This window comes from Rhodotorula toruloides (genome assembly GCF_000320785.1).
Source record: "Rhodotorula toruloides NP11 unplaced genomic scaffold Scaffold41, whole genome shotgun sequence".
Taxonomy (NCBI): domain Eukaryota; kingdom Fungi; phylum Basidiomycota; class Microbotryomycetes; order Sporidiobolales; family Sporidiobolaceae; genus Rhodotorula; species Rhodotorula toruloides.
The window spans coordinates 20,170-38,166 of NW_015623001.1; the positions used below are offsets into that span (position 1 = coordinate 20,170).

General features: G+C 63.5%; 6 protein-coding genes across 6 annotated transcripts; 5 read left to right on the top strand and 1 right to left on the bottom strand.

Moving 5' to 3' along the window:
• Positions 1 to 835: 835 nt before the first annotated feature.
• Positions 836 to 4,508, top strand: RHTO_06459 (Ankyrin repeat protein; the record flags this gene model as incomplete). The annotated part of the gene is made up of 4 exons (XM_016420120.1): positions 836 to 1,022; positions 1,333 to 1,539; positions 1,615 to 3,780; positions 3,841 to 4,508. 4 exons carry the CDS (start codon positions 836 to 838, stop codon positions 4,506 to 4,508), a joined length of 3,228 nt encoding a protein of 1,075 aa, XP_016269435.1.
• Positions 4,509 to 4,821: 313 nt separating this feature from the next.
• RHTO_06460 (histidine kinase) lies at positions 4,822 to 8,493 on the top strand (the record flags this gene model as incomplete). Its single annotated transcript, XM_016420121.1, has 6 exons — positions 4,822 to 6,214; positions 6,270 to 6,572; positions 6,633 to 6,868; positions 6,937 to 7,196; positions 7,267 to 7,795; positions 7,864 to 8,493. The coding sequence occupies 6 exons, from the start codon at positions 4,822 to 4,824 to the stop codon at positions 8,491 to 8,493; spliced, it is 3,351 nt and encodes a 1,116-aa protein (XP_016269436.1).
• Positions 8,494 to 9,216: 723 nt separating this feature from the next.
• Positions 9,217 to 11,108, top strand: RHTO_06461 (uncharacterized protein; the record flags this gene model as incomplete). The annotated part of the gene is made up of 2 exons (XM_016420122.1): positions 9,217 to 9,223; positions 9,700 to 11,108. 2 exons carry the CDS (start codon positions 9,217 to 9,219, stop codon positions 11,106 to 11,108), a joined length of 1,416 nt encoding a protein of 471 aa, XP_016269437.1.
• A 511-nt stretch (positions 11,109 to 11,619) lies between these two features.
• Positions 11,620 to 13,871, top strand: RHTO_06462 (uncharacterized protein; the record flags this gene model as incomplete). The annotated part of the gene is made up of 5 exons (XM_016420123.1): positions 11,620 to 11,718; positions 11,783 to 11,941; positions 12,005 to 12,468; positions 12,524 to 13,165; positions 13,226 to 13,871. The coding sequence occupies 5 exons, from the start codon at positions 11,620 to 11,622 to the stop codon at positions 13,869 to 13,871; spliced, it is 2,010 nt and encodes a 669-aa protein (XP_016269438.1).
• Positions 13,872 to 14,024: 153 nt separating this feature from the next.
• On the top strand, positions 14,025 to 16,471 carry RHTO_06463 (uncharacterized protein; the record flags this gene model as incomplete). The annotated part of the gene is made up of 6 exons (XM_016420124.1): positions 14,025 to 14,345; positions 14,401 to 14,565; positions 14,627 to 14,943; positions 14,997 to 15,183; positions 15,239 to 15,750; positions 15,811 to 16,471. 6 exons carry the CDS (start codon positions 14,025 to 14,027, stop codon positions 16,469 to 16,471), a joined length of 2,163 nt encoding a protein of 720 aa, XP_016269439.1.
• Positions 16,472 to 16,625: 154 nt separating this feature from the next.
• On the bottom strand, positions 16,626 to 17,944 carry RHTO_06464 (Glutathione S-transferase; the record flags this gene model as incomplete). Its single annotated transcript, XM_016420125.1, has 5 exons — positions 16,626 to 16,880; positions 16,980 to 16,988; positions 17,093 to 17,268; positions 17,330 to 17,630; positions 17,765 to 17,944. 5 exons carry the CDS (start codon positions 17,942 to 17,944, stop codon positions 16,626 to 16,628), a joined length of 921 nt encoding a protein of 306 aa, XP_016269440.1.
• Positions 17,945 to 17,997: the final 53 nt, after the last annotated feature.

A 17,997-nucleotide genomic window follows, 5' to 3' on the forward strand; every position in this document is an offset into this window, starting at 1 on the left:
TCTCATCAGCCGCGGGAGAGGGGACGAGGAGGACAGTCTCAGATGTGCCAGACGCTCGTGCAATATGCTTCTAGAGGCTCTACATGAACGCTGTTGAGTCGCAGCCACCGCCCCGAGGTAAAGCGGTGACGGGACAAAGGCGCAGGAGCAGGCGACCCTCCTCGGAGTCCTCTCACAGCTTCCCTCTCGCCTCTTTCCGGGTCTCGCTTGAGCAGAGAGGGCACAGACGTCTCTATGATCGCTGAGGAGACGTCAGCAACCCACCAAGATCGTGGTCAGACGAGAGAACCGCCTCAGCCCGTTTCGAGATCCTCCCTCGTCCTCCTCTTCGCTTCCTCCCTCTGCAACCTTGCAGCTCTCAGCCTTGGGTCCGCCCTGGCTTTGCCTTGCAGTGAACTTGACCCTGCTGGCCGCCTCACCGAATCGCTCCGCGGAGCTTCCGCCCCGTCTCGAGGGCCCACGGCATTCTCGTCGTTGCGGAGTTGCGGGCCTCCCTCGCTCCCTCTATCCAAGTCCAGCTCGCTCCAGCTCACCATCCTCCTGCTCCTGAGCATCGAAGCAGTCACACTCGGCCAGTATCGAGTTAGATCGCCGCTCAATCTGACTGCGGCTCACTCCTCCACCTCACGCCGTGATCGCCTCGCACACACGCGAAAGTCGGTCAACAAACCACACCAGCGCGTGTCTCTCTCTGTCTTCCGGTGCATACAGCTCGACCCACTCGACGAACACACGCTCGATTCCAGCTCGAACGAGGGCAGACCCTGCGACGCAGCGAGCGAGGATCGACACCCTCTCCTCCTTCTCCTCTCTTTGCCTGAACCTGGAGCAGGGCATGGCACCCACCGCATCAACGTCCCAACACCCCTCCCAACCCTCACACACCCACACCCGCACCTCGTCCTCGTCCTCCTCCTCACGCCTCCGCCCCGGCCCCTTAACACGCCAAGAAGCCCGACTAGGAATCACGACCAGTTATCCGAACCTCGGTTTGCATGGAGCGGCTGCGAATGGGAATACGGGTGCGTTCAGCTCAGTTCGAGGGCTGGGGCTGGGGGAGGGTGATGCAAAGGCGATTATTGGGAGAGGTGGGGCCGAGGTAAGGGAGGAGAGGGAGCGACGGATGGATCGTGGGCGTGCCAAGCTCTACGTTGGGCAGGGAGAGCTTTCGATGGAGTGGATCTGGCGTACGCGGAGGTTCCGCGCGATATCGGGACCTCTGTGCGCTTTTGAGTAGGAGGAGGGGCTTGTTTGGCGGAGGGGACGCTTTTCAAGCAGCAGACCCGCTCAGAGGCACTCAAGAACTGACATACGCCGTGCGCACGCCCGCAGGCCTGGTCCAATACGCCCTCTCTCACGGCCAACCCGTCAACTCGATCCTCTCGGGCGTCCTTCCCTTACACGCCGCCGCTTCCTCCGGGAACGAGACGGTCGTGCGGATGTTGATCGAGGCCGGAGCGGACGTCAATAGTCCGCGGTTGAGTCGGAGGTTCACGCGCGAGGGGAGCAAGGAGAGAGGGGTGTCGGTTGGGACGCAGGGTGCGCGGCGCTCTTTCTCCTCTCGCTCACTCGCAAGTGCAAGTCACTGACGATATCGAGGTGTTGGTGGCACAGGCTCGACTCCCCTGCACTTTGCCGCCGCAAACGGCCACCTCGCGATCCTCCACCTCCTCCTCTCCTACGGCGCCGACCCACGCATCCCTGAAAAAGCCGGCATAACGCCCGAGCAAATCGCCGTGTCGAACGGGCACCTGGATGCGGCGGAGGTGTTGAGAGGGTGGGCGGACGTGTTGGACGCTCAGCAGTCGGCGCAGCAGGCGGGAGGAGGAGGCGCGGGGAAGAAGGGAGGGAGTACGCGGTCTTTGAGTCTGAGGACCGCAGCGGTGGGAGCGGGACCGCCCCCATCCACCCGCACTCGCAGCCTCTCAACCGCCGCCTCCGTCCTACACCCTCAACGTTCCTTCGACCGCCTCGCGACCAAACTCGTCCAATCAGCGCACACAGCCCAACTTCCCTTCACCCACGTCCGCGGCTTGACGTCTTCCTCCTCGTCACTCTCCTCCGCCGCGGCATACGCGACCCCCAGCGCGTCGACGAGCCAGATCTCGCTTGGGGCGGTGGGTGGGCCGCTGGGGATGCAGATTCAGGGTGGGAACGGGAGTAGTTGGTCTGTCGCGAGTTCGACGGCCGGAGGAGGAGGAGGAGGGAGTTCGTCGTCTACTCCTTCGACGAGGAGGCTATCGTTCAATTCCCTCCGCTCCGGGAACGGCGCGGCGAATGGGGGCGCGGCGAAGGATTCGAGTGCGGGTGCGGGTACGACGCCGAGGACGAGGAGGCCTAGTCTGCCGAGCGTATGGGAAAAGGCGGGGCGTCCAGGCGCAGCGATCCGACAAGCTTTCGGCTTGAATTCCGCCTCTCCTTCCGCCGTACCAGCGTCTTCAGCATCCGCCGCCGCCGCCGCCGAGGAAGACCCGCACGTATCAGCCGATGAGCTGAGCGAACAAGACCGCACCGAGCGCGCCGAGCGACGGAGGAGCCTCGAAGTTCACCGACCGCTCAGGCAGGACTCGTTTGTCGGCAGTTTGGCGGTGCAGGCTGAGTCGCCAGGCCTGCGCGTCGAGGATGAGGAGGCGGAGGAAGAAGCGCAAACACCGCTTGCGACGAGGGCGCCGGAGTTGCCCCTGCCTGCTTCGACGACCGCCGGCTCGACGATCGGACCGCTCACCCGTGCAGCTTCGCACCATTTCTACCGACCGAGACAGAGCAGTAACCTCTCGAAGGGGTCGTTCTCCGGTCGTCGACCGAGTATGGATGAGGAGGAAGGCGTTCCGGGTGCAGAGCAGGAGAAGGAGGGAGAGGCGAGTGCGGGAGTGTTTGAGGACGAGCCAAGCCCGCCAACGACGGCTGTCTCCTCGCCCGTCACGTCCCGGAATCGCCGCCGCGCCTTGTCGAACCCGAATCCGCAGTCCGGCACTCGTTCGCCTTTGTTGCAGCAAGTGCACTTCAATCAGCACCAGCAGCTGCAGCTGCGCGCGAAGGAGGACGGTACGGTGGGATCGTCGGCGTCGCGGCCTTCGATTGCGGACGCCGAAGACGGAGACGGCGACGAGGAAGACGTGGTGGGGATGTTGCGGCCACTGCAGGCTTATCCGACTTACGACGCTCGACGGGCTTTCGCGCCGCCCGATTCGGCCGGCGACGGGTCTGCACCTCCGCACGACGCGACCGGGCGCAATCGCAGCAACTCTGCCTCGACTCGGTTCTCCTCCTCGCCCGGCTCGTCCTACTCCGGCCCGACGTTCTCGACCTACGCTCCCTCCGCTTCGACCGCACCGACAAGCGTCGCGCCCGGCAGTCCGGGGGCGAAAGCCAAGACGCGCGTTGAGCGTGCGCACGAAGCGAACGCGGCGCCGGGGATGACGAGTCAGCGCTTGCTAGGGCCGCTGTACGAGTCGCGTGCTGTTCACTCGGCGTCGGCGTCGGTTGCGCCGCCTCGGACGGGCGAAGGCAGCGACGAGGAGGACAAGCCGAAGACGCGTGCGCAGGCGCGGTCGAGGGTGCAGAGAGCCGAGCGGGAATTGCTCGGTTTCAAGTCGCCGCCGTCTTCGAGCGCGACAGACGCCAAGTCGGCAGGGAGCGGAAAGAGCTTGAAGGACCAGCTTGCAGCCTATGGGCGGAGCTTGAAGGCTGAGCGCGAGCTGGTTGAGCGCGAGGAGAGGGAGAAGGCGAAGGCTCGTTCGGCCGGGTACACGATCGAGACCATCTCGACGAGCGCGAAGAGTGCGTTCCGGTGCTCGTGCTCGAGCTGGACTGTTCGGCTGACCCGCTTGGCGCGAACAGCTCCGACTCCCGCCTCCGCCCAGCAACAGCCCGTCGCAGCCGCCTCGCCTGCGATCCCCGCCTGGCGCGCCATCCCGCACGTCGACCGCCTCGTTCCGCCTTCTCCCGGTCGCCGCAGCGTCTCACCCGGCGCCACCTCCTCGACACCGCGCCGCCGCCCCTCCCGCGACCTCGACTCGTCGAACCCTTCGTCCGCCAAGACGACCCCGCCCAAGTCGTCGATCACGGAGAGCAAGCGCGCGTCGTCGCCTACGTCGACCCGCTCCGGCTCGAACAAGAGCAGCTCGACGACGATGGCGGGCAGTGCGGCGGTTTTGGGCTCGGGACCGGGCGGCGTCTCGTTCGTCGAGGTGCAGCCTGCACGGTCGGACGGACATCACCACTACCACCACCACCACTCGCACGCCCAGCCTCGCGCGACTCGCAGCGACAAGTCGCACTCGGACGGACGGGGCGGAGGAGCGACGTCGACCCTCTCAGCAGCCGGCATGGGCGCGACAGCGGCGGGCAAGATCTCGATTCGAGACCAGGTCGAGGTGGACAGGCGGATCAAGGACGAGCAGGAGCAGCGGATCCCAAAGGCTGCGCGGACGGCGCCGCAGAAGAAGGCCGGTTTGAAGCGGTTCTTCGGCGGAGGTGGCGGATCCAGTGCGGGAGGTCGGTCGTGAGGTACTCGGCGTAGTGTCTACGCCTAACCGCAGGACGTTCCAGTCGAGCCAGTCGAGGAGAGGGAGGGAGGCTGGCGTTCGGAGCTGGACTACAAACGAACAGACTTTCCTCTGATCCGGTCTCGCTTGCGGCCGATTGCATCGTTAATTCGGGCGTGGCGAGACTCTCAGTCGAGGCCCCGCGTGCTTCCAAGGCCCATCGGACGGAGGCCATCGTTAAAGGGAGGTCGCGGTTGTTCGCTCTGCTCGACGCCGTCGCGTTCTGCTGAGTTCTTTTGAGCAGCGCAGGCTCGCATTCGACGCTGCACACGCGATGCTACACACGGCGCAGGCCAGCGCATTAGGGGTCGGCGCCTTCGGTCTGCCTTGCCTCGCCTTGTCCGCCGCCGAATCGCTTTCATTGACAGAGGCCAACGACACGGCGAGGCGGCTGCTCGAGCTGGACGATGGGCACGATGGGTTCACGGCCGTCGATCTCTTCCGGGGACTCGTGAAGCAGGAGCAGCAGCGACACGAGGACCAGCGAGTGAGAGAAGGCCTGAAGGAGTATTTGATCGGGTTGGCACGGCGGTCGAGCGCGCTGGCATGGGGCGAGACGATCCAGCTCGCCTTCTTCACACGGACGGGACAGCGGCGACGAGCAGACGCCCTCGTCACCTTCTCCTCGACCGACTCGACACCCTCGGCGAGCACCGACGACGCCGTCACCTTGTCCATCCTCTTTGTCCGCCCCTTGCCCGTCGACTCGACGCCATTCTCGCCCACCCTGCGCCATCTAAACCTCCCGACCGACTTTGCATTGGCCATGCCTTCGTCCCAACCCTCGACTCGCCCCTCGTTCGAAGCCTTCACTCCGCCTCCAAACCATGCCTTTTCCCTCTCGCCGCACGTCGACCCGAGCTTCGTCTCGTCGTCCGACCGGTCAGCGTCATTCAGCTCGTCCAACTCGCGCCCGGCTCGACGAATCGCTGTCGGAGAAGAGCGAGCAAAGTTGCCGCTCGACGACAACTTGAAGAGCATGCTGCAGCACGCGACGAGTCGAGTGACGGATACAGCATCGACACCTCGCACGGCGTCCGTCTCGCCTGGACCTGGCTCGCCTTCAACGCCCCCAACTTCAGCCGCTCCTTCCCTCTCTTCTCCTCCCGTTCCCTCCACCAACGTGGTCACCGCCTCTCCCGTCATTCCCACCGACTCTCCTGACCCCTCCTGCAAGTCCCCGCCCCGTCCCACTCCTCGACGAACACCCTCCGGCTCGAAACTGCCCGCCTCCGTCGAAGGCCTGACAGGCCGCCGGCAATCCTTCGACCAAGCGCTCGTCACCCTCTCGCAAAAGACCGACGGTACCGCTCGGGCAGACGGGACGGGACCGATCTTCTTCCGCCTGCCTGTGAACGAGATCGATGCAGGCAGCAGCGACATCTCACCTCGGAGCGAGAAGGACAACCCGCTTGCCGGGCTTGTCTCCTCGAGTCGGGGAAACTCGAGCGACGACTTTTCGCAGGCGACGCCGGCGGAAGATGCGGCGTTGCTTGAGACGGCGAGGGAGGAAGCGGCTGAGAAGCGCGCACGGGATATTCGGCCGCCGCTGTCGCTTGCGCAGCTGACGAACATGGTCGAGAACAATCCGCATATGTGCTTCATTGCGGATCCGGACGGCCAGGTTGTGTGGCTCAACTCGACGTGGTATGAGTACACGGGCGGTGGTGAGTCGTGCCTCTCTCCTTCTTCTTGCGACTCTGCTGACCGCTGGTCCGGCAGACCCGCGCTACCACATGGACTTTGCCGAGTGGATGTCGATGTTCCACCCAGACGACCTCTCGGCCGTCCTGCCCATCTACCTCGGCGCGATGCAATCCGGCGAACCCTTCTCCTTCGAGTACCGAATCAAGAACAAGGACGGTCGGCTGAGATGGCACAAGGTGTCGGGTCGACCACAGAAAGGGGCGGATGGGAAGCCCGTGGCGTGGTATGCGACGATTGCGGATGTCGAGCCGGAGATGCGCGCGCGGCACGATGCGTTGCTGGTCAAGGAGCGGACGCGCGCGGTCCTCGAGGGCTCAGGTGCGCGCACGCATACTGCATCCGTCGTAGCATGCAAGCTAACCCGCTTGATCGCCGCAGACCTCACGCTCCTCACGGTCGACCCGTCCTTCAAGATCACCTTTTTCGAGGGCAAGACGCCTCCCCGCCTGACCGGCCGGTCGTACGACACCATCGTCGGCTCTCCCCTACTCGATTTCTTCCCCGCCGGCGAACTCGAGGCTGCGGTTCAGCAGGTCTTGGATGGCGAGAGCGAGAATGGGTTTGCCGAGTCGGAGACTTCGACGAGTCAGGGGACGATGTATCATCGCTACCGGGTGCGTTCGCCTTCGTTCCTCTCGCTCCAGCCGGACACGGTGCTGATGGGTGCTGCGGCCGCCGCCAGCTCGTCCCGCTCCGAGGCGACCCCTCGATCCCGCAAACCCATCCCGACTACAACGCCATCACAGGCTGCATCATCGTCTGTGCCGACGTGTCCGAGCGTAAACTCGCCGACCAAGCTCTGCAGAAGTCGCGCGACGAGAGTGCGAAATTGGCTGCGTCGGAGGTTGCAGCGAGGGAAGCGAATCAACTCAAGACGTCGTTTTTGACGACCATCTCGCATGAGATCAGAACGCCGATCGCCGCCATTCTCGGCATCTGCGAGTGAGTCCGACTTGACGCAGCTCAAGACGAGCTTACGGCGGAAGTGAGCTAACTCCAAGGACTCTCGCAGACTCCTCCTCGCCGACTCGAACCGCCTCGCGCCCGACCAACGCAACCTCGTCGAGAACGCCGTCCAGTCCGGCGAGCTCCTCCTCGAACTCGTCGGCGCCGTGCTCGACGTCCGCAAGATCGAGACGGGCGAACTCGAACTCGAGACCGCGCCGTTCCTCCTCTCTGAAGCGCTCGCAGATGCGCGTCTCTTCTCCATCATCGCGCAGAAGAAGGGCCTCGAGTTTGTTGAAGACGTTGGCGAGTTCTACGGCGGGACGCTCCTTGCGGACCGGTTGCGCTTGCGCCAAGTGCTCGCCAACGCCCTCTCGAATGCCGTCAAGTTCACGAAAGAAGGGAGTGTGACCCTCCGATGCCGCCAACTCTCGGAGGACGACACCCGCATCGTCGTGCGGTTCGAGATTGTCGATACAGGCGTCGGGATCGACTCGACTGTGCTGCCGACGCTGTTCCATCCGTTTCGACAGGCGGATGCCAGTACGGCGAGGGAGTATGGAGGGTCGGGGCTGGGGTTGACCATCGCGAAGAAGGTACGCCGCGACTCTTCCGTAATGTCCTTCGCCACTCTCCGCAAGGAACTCACGCCTTTGCCTCGCAGCTCGTCGAACTCATGGGCGGCAGCATCACCCTCGACTCGACTCTCGGCTCAGGGTCGCGGATGACCATCACGATCCCGCTCCAGAAGGCCCCGCTCGCCGATGTCGTCGACTTTGTCGGCACGACTCAACCTCTTCCCGCCGAGAGTCCCGCCGAAGCGCAGCGTCTCGCCAAGTCTGAGGAGGTCGTCAAGAAGGTCCGCAGGTCTCGACGACCGGAAGACGTTCGCATCCTCCTCGCGGAAGACAACGAGCTCATTCGTGAGATCGTCACTCGCACGCTGCGCAAGAAGCGTTTCGTGGTCGATGCGGTCGTGGACGGGCGGCAATGCGTCGAGCAAGTCCAGCGCGAGCGGTACGACTGCGTCCTCATGGACGGGCAGATGCCAGGGTTGGACGGCTACCGCGCCAGTCAATTTATCCGCCAGTCGCCCGACCCGGCTATCCGCCGACTGCGAATCATTGCCTTGACGGCGTCGGCGATCGCAGGCGACCGCGAACGATGCCTCAGCGCCGGGATGAACGCCTACCTTGCGAAACCGGTTCGTGCGGCCGAACTCGAGGCGGCTATTTGGGAGCAGGTCGAGCTTGCCGAGGACCAGCATGACGAGCCGAATGGTGGCGATTCCTGAGCGGTACCGATGGCTCGTTGGCCGGCGTTCTCGAGCTCGCTTCCCCCATCCTCGACCGCCTCCTTCCTCGTCTCTCTCTGCCTTCCGCCTTCGTCTTCCTCGCCCTCACATCTCGTCGCCTCCTCGCATCATACAGTGTTGTCCTATCCTCGCATCGACTGTTGTAGACCTTATCTATCCTGCATTGCGTCCCTCTTCGAACGAGTCTTGCGCAGAAGACGAGTAACTGCCGCTCCTCGCCTCGCTCGTCCCTCGTTTCACTTCACGGCGACACGTCCTTCTTTGGGGCAACATTTGGTCGCACTCTACGACGCTACCTGTCCGTCCCCTTGGTGTTGTTGCGGTCGTGCTTGTTTTGGTCGCTCGCAGCCAGAGTTGCTCTCCCTTTCACTCTCGCTCACTGGCTCAGCGCTGCGGCTCAGTATCTGTACAGCTATCTCGTGAACGACCAGCAGCCATCGACCACCGCTCTCGCCCGCCTGAAGCGCCTCTCGCCGCCCACAACTCGGCGTCCGTCTTCGACCCCATCTCGCATCGCAACACCTCGCAGAGGGCAGCTGACGGCGTCGAAGAGACGGCATCGATCTCTCCGGCATCCGCTTCCCAGCTCCAGCCCGCCAGCGTTGCGCCGCCACCAGCCAACTGCGCCTCTTCCTGCCGACCTCGCACGCCTCGTCCTCGCCCTTCAGCTCTCTCGGTCGGTTTGCTTAGGCGCTCTCCAGGATGTCCAGTGAGTCTTCCGTCACTCAGGGACTGCGCGACATTCAGGCGAGGCTGCGAATGGTGTTTGCTCTGCCGCAAGGGAATCGCCCGGACGGCTCGGCGGGGACACCTCTCGCGTCCAAAGGACTTCAAACGAGCTGCTGGGGGCTTGTAGGGTCTGCTGCATCCAGTGGACAGACGAGGGAGCCATCCGCTGCTTGCGATGGACGTCGTTCGCCTCGCAGTGTCATCGCTGCTCTAGCGCAAAGGGTGATCGAGGCGGGTTTGTCGCGAGTGGACGGAACGGGTCCATCGGGAAGCGCGAAGGACGGAGAGGAAGAGACGATGCAACCTTAGCGAGGCCAGTCGCGCGTGAGGCAGGCCGGAATCGCACGGTTGACATCCGAGGAGGATGAACTGAACGTCTCCCCCGGGCGGACGATCAATTCCAGGCTTCCCCTCGGGTCGTCCGAGCTATAGCTGACACGCCTGGTCTTCCCGCAGGCTCGGCTTCCGCGTCGGGCACACCCGCGCCCAACATCCCTCCGGCGACCCAAGTCGTGCCGTCGATCGGCCTCGACGGCAAGCCTACCTCTCGCCCCTCTGCCTCGACCGACAACGGCGGCAACCACTTCCCGACGGCCGCGGCAGTCCTGGTCGGCATCGCGGCAGGCATTGCCGGCATCGTCCTCCTGTACAAAATCTACGTCTGGATCTCTCGACGCCGACGAGACCCGTCCGACGACGACGACCTGCCTACGAGCGACGGACGCGGGTTGAGCGGCGGACCGAGCCCGCTGATGGGCGGCTTTGCGACGCTGCCGAGCTCGATGTCGGTTGCGTTCAACGGCGGCGGGATCGACAGCACGGGCAAGCGGTCGATGAGCGGGCTCGGCGGGTTCAATAGCGCGCGGAGCAGGCAGGCGAGTTGGGGCGGCGAGTCGTGGGGCGGGTTTGGGGAGAAGTCGCCCAACGGGAGCGGAGAGTTCAGCCCTTCGCCGCCATTCAGCGGGACGCCTCTCGAGTCGCCTGGGTCTGCGAACGCTTCGCGTGCGTCGCTCGGTGGTTTCCCGACGTCGCCCTCGGGCCGCAATTCGTTCGGCGGTCCGCCGACCATGCCCCGCCGGTCGTTCTACTCGTCCTCCGCATCCGGCTCGCAACTCCTCCCCGCCTCGCGCACCTTCTCTTCCGTCTCGCCTCCGAACGGCGCCGCTCCCGGCGCACACGTCTTCCCCTCCGGCAACCGCCTCTCAGGCGCACCGCACAACCCTCTCTCGCGCATCGAGGTCGTCCCGCCTTCGCCGCTCGCGCCGCCTCCCGGGTCGGTCGTCGCGACGGATAAGAGCACGCTCGATTTTGCGCCGAGCAGCGGGATCGGGAAAGGCAGCGATGGCGCGCCCGAGGACTGGGTCGAGGCGGTTGCTGCGGTTGGCGGTGAGGCAGAGGCAGAGGAGCGGTTGAACCCGGCTTTTGACGGGTCGTACGCGCACCCGACGACGTTTGCCGCACTTCAGCAGCACTCGTTCCCGCCTTCTATCCCTTCGTCGTCCGCCGCGTCCGTGCGGACGTCCACCTCCTCCGCTCCTCGCTCGTCTACCTCGATCCCTCGTCCTCGCCAGTCGAACTCGAATCTCCGCTCGCCCTTTGCGCCCGCCGCATCCGCCAACTCGAGCGACTCGAATGTCTCTGCCTCGTCCTCCCACTCCGCCGCTGCTCCTCCCACTGCGCGCCACCCTCCCGCACTGAGCATCAGCACCTCCTCCCTCACTTCTGCGGGCTCGGGCTCGCCAGTTTCGAGGATTCAGGGCGAAACACAGGCGGAACCGAAGAGTCCGTTGGAGAGGCTGCAGATGAGGATTGAGAGGGAGCGGAAGGGGTTCAGTTTTGAGGGCGGGGCGGGAGAGGGGCGGTAGGCGGTGCGACCACGGCGAACTCGACAGCCCCTCGACAGACACTTTGCTTCGACTACTACCTTATACGCCCGCCTTTCGACCGGACGAATCGTCCCTCGCCGATTCTTGGCGTCTATACCTGCATCTTCACCTACGCGCACCGCCTGGACAGCACTCCATCTCTAGCACGACCCCGCTCGTCCATCGTTTTCGTATTTCTCGCCTATTCCCTCGCCGTCTGCGTTGTCCATAGACCTGTCCTTAACACTTACAGCTGGATTACAATCCGCCTTACATACAAGCCCGTTGTAATCTCTTCGGAACCGTGGACTCGGCCGACAGCTCTTCGCTTGGCGTCCTCCAACTCGCTCTCAACGTCGCTCTGCTGCCTTCGCTGGACTCGCTGGGACCCCACTGAGCTGCTGCATGCTACCACAGGACGCCGCTGTCCGCCGCTTCCACCACCGCCGCCTCTCTGACCCCTTCTCCCTCTCGAGCCCCACCTGGTCCTTCCTCGTCTACCAGCGCAACGATGGGCAAAGCAGAAGAAGCGGGCTTCTCCCTGGTACCGTACGACGAGAAGGCGTCAACCGTGCGGGACTGGCAATACGGAGAAGTCGAGGGGGACCGTGTACGCTCCCTCCTCCTCTCTAAGCACGTTCGGCGCACCTGTACTCAAACTTACACTCTTGCAGGATACGCGTCTACTCCCGTGGGCCAAGATTATCATCTCGCCGTCTTTGCGAGACCCGAATCGCCAGTTCAACCCGCTCACGGTCTTCAACTTCGAGGCGAGGGTCGAGCCTGCTTTTATGCCCATGCGGATCGAGGCGCGCATCGTTGGTGTCGCCAGGGTGCGTCAAGAGACTGTCGAATGTATCAGGGGAGAGACTGAACCCAAACTTCCCGCCCTGCAGGCCCGCTCCTCGAACCACTCGCGGAAACACCAATTCCTCTCCGTCTCGTCGCCTCCCGCAACGCTCGACAGTCCCGACTCCTGCATCGCCCACTTCCAGGTCCAGCTCTCGCCGTCCTGTACCTGTGACTGCAAGCCTCCGCCTCTGCCGACTCTCGACAAGCCCGAGTTGGTTGCGCGCGATCCGGACGGGAACAGGCTCAAGCGTACCGATTCCGACTCGGAAGACTCGGACGACGAGTCGATCAGCTCGGATTGCTCGATGTGCGGCCGTGAACAGGGCGACGGGTGTGCGCATCTCGCGCTTCGACTGCCTCCGACGTTCGAGTCGGAAACGGAAGGGTACAGCGTGACCTACACGCTCGAGATTGTGGGAGAGCTGGGCAAGCCTAGCAAGGGCAAAGGGAAGGGCAAGGCGCTGTTCGGATTCGGAGGCGACAACTTCAAGGTCCTGAAGGAGTACCGGTGCGCGCTACCGCTTCCTTCCGCAACCAACCGTCGAATAAGCTTCTCCTCGCAGATTCGAGATTCCGCTCAGGGTGAAGATTTTACCGCTGCCTCGCCCTACGGAGACGTCCGCGCAGCTGTTCAGGGAGAACGCCGAGTTTTTCTACAGGGCCGCCACCGGTGCTGTACAATCCAAGTACATCGACCCACCGGCACACGCTCTAGGCGACCTACAACCTCGACGACTCTCGCTGCACTACGAGATCGCGACCAAGTGGCCGGTCAAGCGCCAACCGTCCGAACAGGTCTACATCGGCAGCCAACGCTTCGACCGAGCCGAGATTGACGGTCCCCGCCCCTGCATACACTGGTGGATCGACGTCAACTTTGGCAAGCACAGCGTCGAAGTCGGCAACGAGCTGCTCGAGAAGTTGCGGGCGACCCCGACGTCCGTCTCGCTCGAGGTCAAGCGGGTCATGACTGCTCGCTCGACGCATACCGGTCTCGCGGTCGACAAGCCCGACGAATGGCCGATGGAGCTATCGGACGCGCCGGGCTACCTCGATTTGCGGGAGGGAAATGCGAGGCTGGCGGAAGAGGGAGACGGGCAAGTGCGGCTTTGGCTGCACTTTGAGGGCGAGACAAAGGTGTCGCCGAGCTGGGTTGGCGATCCTACGAGTGCGCCCGTCTTGCGGACCTGCATCTTTGACGTCCAGTGCGTCGTCTCTCGCCCTTTCTCCCTCGCAGACTTCGCTCATCCGCTTTCTCTACACAGCTACGACCTCCACGCCACCTTCCACCTCGGAGCGCTCGATGACCCGTTGCACATCAAGTGCCAAGACGTCCGCCTCGACTTGCCCGCCTCGCTTAAAGACCTGATCCGGCTCGCGAAGAAGACGCCTGCTGCGACAGACGCCGACCAGCTTCCCGAAGGCGGCGGGACGCTTGCACCGATGCCTCGAACACCGGCGAAACTGTCGAAGGAGAAGAAGGGCGCCGTGGAGACGACGAACTCGCCCGTCGCTTATCGTGCTCGCGAGTCGGGCCTGCCCGACTTCTCCTCCGCCGGTCCTTCGGGCACGTCGACGTCCGCGGCGCCATTGACGACTCGCATGGCAGATCTTGATGTCAACGGCGACGATCCGCCTGCGTACGACCAAGTCATAGCTGCGCCTGGAGTTGTCGACCACCTCCCTCCGTCCGCTTCGACGTCCTCCGCTCCCGCCTACACAGCGTCTTCGACCTCCTCGACAGCATTGGTATCTCAGCGAGGCGGCAGCCGGGTTCTGAGGCGCCTCTTCGGGCGACGAGCGTCGGAACAAGCGGATCGCGCGGAACAGCCGACGCAGGGAGTGTCTTCGGGAGCAGGGCAGGAACAACCGCCGAGCTGGCTCGATGCGGTGACGGAGAAGAAGGCGTAGATCGTTGCGTATCCGTATAAACGCGATCCTTGAGACGGACTTCTTCGTACTCCATTCGCCTTCCTCTCGCTCTTCCGCTTCGGCGCTTCGTCAGACTGAAAGTTGGCTCGCGGGCATTGCTAGACTCCGTACGGCGCCTTCATCAGCCAGACCATGCTTGTCCGCCTCCTCGGTGCTGGTACGGCGAAGGTCCGCTTTCCCACGAACCGTCGCCTCGATCCACGCTCGCTCGCGCTGCTTCGCTCGACTGTCTGGCAGTTTGCTGTGCATCAACAGACTGACTGTGTCTACCTGCACTCCCTCACTCGCCCTCGACGACCCTCACCTCCCCACTTCATCGCTAACCGGCTCGGCATGGGCGAGACGAGCGTAGCGAAGGGCGGCAGCCCGTCGAGTAGCCCACGAGGCGTCTATCAGCGCCCAGGCGACACCAGCTGGCGCACCTTGACGCTGTCGTCGTCTGCTCCGCACGAGGTACGCTCAGCTCGCTCGCCTTGATACGATGTCCAGCCGACATTCTCGCTCGCAGGACGTCTACAACGCCGAATGGGTCAAAATGGCCGTCCGACCGCCCGTCAGCCGTGGACGAGGGCACCCGCCTGGAACGGTTTTCGAGTTTGAAGCATCCATTTCGCTTTGGAATCAGCCGATGGACGTCAAAGCCAGCTTGCAGGGCGTGAGCGAGATCTACAGAGTGCGTTGTGTCATTCGGGCTGATTCCACTCGCCGCCAGCTCACCCTCGTCCCGCTCACAGCCTTCCGAAGCGACCGAATCCCACGGCCTGTTCAGCACGACCGACTCGAACGCCGTCGTCCTCGGCAACACCTTCCTCACCGAGTCATCCGACACCGCCGAACCCGCCAGCCGCTCATGCCGCTTCGTCCTCAAGCTTCCCGACCGTCTCGAGTGCTCATGTCCCGCTTCTGAAAGAGCGAGCATGCCTTCAAGCTGGACGAGCGCCGAATGCGCAGTGCGGTACTGGGTCGAGATTACGGGTGAGAAGCTTGTCGAGACGAGACGGTGGAAGGGAAAGGGCAAGGCGAAGATAGAGCCTTCCGGCCAGGTCTATCGGTGCGCGCTTCCCGCTTTCTCTCTCTCTGTTCTGCTGCTCACGTTCACTCCAGTCTCCGGCTACCCATCATCGTGTCCGCGCCGCCACGGCCCGCGCAACCCTCGCAGCCCGACCTCTCGCCAAAGATTCGTGACGAGCTGACGCCGGAAAGCGAGTGGGAAACGACGTCGTCCGGACGACACACGAAGTTGCGTACCAAGAACATGAGCGAGCAGAAAGGGCGGGTCAGCAGCATTGAGGTGCATTCACTTCTTCCCTCCACCTCGACCGGCGGACTGATGCTTGACCTCCCAGTTCACGCACCGCATCACGTCGCACGACTTGCTTCACGACACGACCTTCACTCAATCGCGGTACTACGAGCCGCCCAACCCGTCTCTGCGCTACAAGCTCGTCGTCTCTCTCGGCGTGCATACCTACCCTGGCGTCCAGCAGATCCTCAATGAGCTCAGACATCGAGCTGAGCACGACGAGTCGGACCAGGCGGCGCTTGCGACGTTCTCTGTCGAGCGCAAGGTTAGGGTCAAGCGCCGAACGGTTCACGCTCACTTCGACCAGCCGCCATTGATCACGACCGAACCGTGCCGCGTCTCGTCGAACGGCCACGACTGGGCCGCAACGCTTCGCAATATGCGGTACAAGGTCGAGAACGACATGCGACTCGTAGGACCGCCCGGTGAACGAGGCGCGAGGGCGGAGGAGGTCTTTCTCGTGTTCAAGGGTGATCTCGTGCTCGAGCGGGACTCGTCTTGGCAAGACGCGACCGCACTAGCACCGCGAGTTCAGAGCTGCAACATCGAAGTCTGGTGCGCCCCAAGCCTTCCCGTTCGGCTTTGAGACACTCGACTGACGACCTTCTCTCGCAGGCACGACGTGATCGTCTCATTCCGGCTCTCGCCCGACACTCCGCCCGTCTCGATGCGCGTACCGGACGTCCGCTTTGATCTACCTGCCTCGCTCGCGCACCCAGACGACCATCGCAAGTCCTTCGAGCAGTCTAACTCGCACTCGTCCGTCCAGGTCGACTCGGGCAGATTCCCGGCGCTCGCTGCGCTGTACGGTGGGACGCGGGCGTCTAGCTCGACTGCAGCCGGCTCGTCAGACTCGCAGCGACCGCGCGAGGACGGTCAACTGCCACCTTACGTACCGCCTGAAGGCGCAGGCCCTACGCTTGTCGACGCCAAGGCTCCGCTCGAGTCGTCGACGTCGCCCTCGACTGCAGCACCGCCTTCCTACGAAGCCGTCGCCTCTACACCCGCCCCCTCGACCTCCGCTCCGCATCGGACCTCAATAATCCGCGGCATGTTTGGCCGCACCTTCATCGCGGACCCCTCTCCTGCCTCCTCTTGCCCTCCGCAGATTCCCGCATACGGCGCCGCCCCTCCCTCCGCGCTCGATACCGTCCTCGCGCGGGACGCGCCGCCGAGTTGGGAGGAGACGGTGAGGGAGGATTTGGCGGAGGAGTGGTTGCCGGCTGCTACGGCTTATGCGGACGGTGGGGTGGATCGGTCGAGGGCTAGGAAGTAGAGAAGGCGGCAACGAGCTTGTGTAGAGCTTTTCTTCGTTGTAGACCCTTTCGCTTATCTCGCTGGAGCTGGTCTCTAGTTCTCGCCCTGTAAGGACTCGTATTCATCCTTCTAGCGATACAACGTCGTGGTAAAAAGAGAGAGGGCTAGCTCCCCTACAGCTCATCCCTCTTCCTCCCCTCCTTCTGCCCCTCCTCCTCTTCCCAAACCCACCTCCCCTTCTCCTTCACCTTCTCCTCCCACCCCTCCTCGCCCTTCAACCGACTAATCATATCCCCCTCCACGGCTTTCGCCGCGCCTGGACGGGATTCGATGCGACGGACCCAGGAGTCGAGCAGCGGGTAGCCGGCATGTGTGAGCGAGGGGAGGGCGAGGGAGAAGGGGTGCGCGCGGATCCAGGAGAAGGAGGCCTGTGGAGCGGTAGGTGTCAGCAAGCATGAGGAGAGAAGCTGTGCCGGTCAAAAGAAGAAAGAGCGGGAGAGGGAAGGGAAGGTAACGCGGTAACGTACGATGTCCGCCTGTTTGCGCAGAGAGAGGTAGCGAGTCAGCCCGAGTGACGCTGAAAAGACAAGAACGCCGCGATCGCAGCGCTCGCGTCCGCGAAAGACGCTAGCGGACTCACATAGCTGAACTTTCCCCTCCCCTCTCCGACCAAGAACTCCCTCCCCTGCCCCTCGGCCAACCTCGTCTCGTACACCTGCAACAACCGCTTCGACTCGTCTATGTACCTCCGAGCAGCGTAACGGTCTTTGACGGGCGCGGCGTTGAGGAAGTGGCCTGCTTGGCCTGCCATCGGACCTGTTTTTCTCGAGAGTCAGCCCGTTGGGAAGCGGATAGCTGGGCGGGACGGGAAACGTACCGTAGCCGCCGTGCTGGAAGAATATCCACGAAACCATCTCCGTCTCGTCCCTGTCGTTCTCAAAGTGCAACAAGTACCTCTCGGCATCATACCACCTGCTCAAATACAACAAGATACTTCCCGTCTCGAACACGCGTTGTGCGCCGCGGTTGTAGTCGACCATAGCGGGGATGCGGCCGTTCGGGTTGATTTCGGCGAGGAACCAGGGTTGTTTTTGGACGTTTTGGGAGATGTCGATGGGGTGTTCGACCCAGGTGAGGGGGCTGCCGAGCGACTTGAGCTCTTCGAGGGCGACATTGATCTGCGAGGAGCGTGTCGAGCAGGTACGAATGAACGGGACGAGCAAAGGGAGAGGCGGAGTCGCCAGGAGGGAGTCGAGGAGGAAGAAGGTCAACCCAACCGCATCGTACACCTCGCAAACGACCCACAACGCACCTTGAGTACATTCGGGGTCCTGTACGAGTACAGAGCGATCCCACTCTCGAGCGCAGGTGGTCCAGTCGCCATTCTTCGGGCCTTGTAGTTCGAAGAGGTCGAGGAGGAAGCGAGCGATGCGGGAAGGTGGGTGGTGGCTAGCAGTAGCCAAGGAAGACGGGTTCTGAGCGGTGCAAGCATGGGAAGGAGCGCAAGTGCGGTTAGAGCGGGAGTCGAGGAGCAGAGATGAGGTG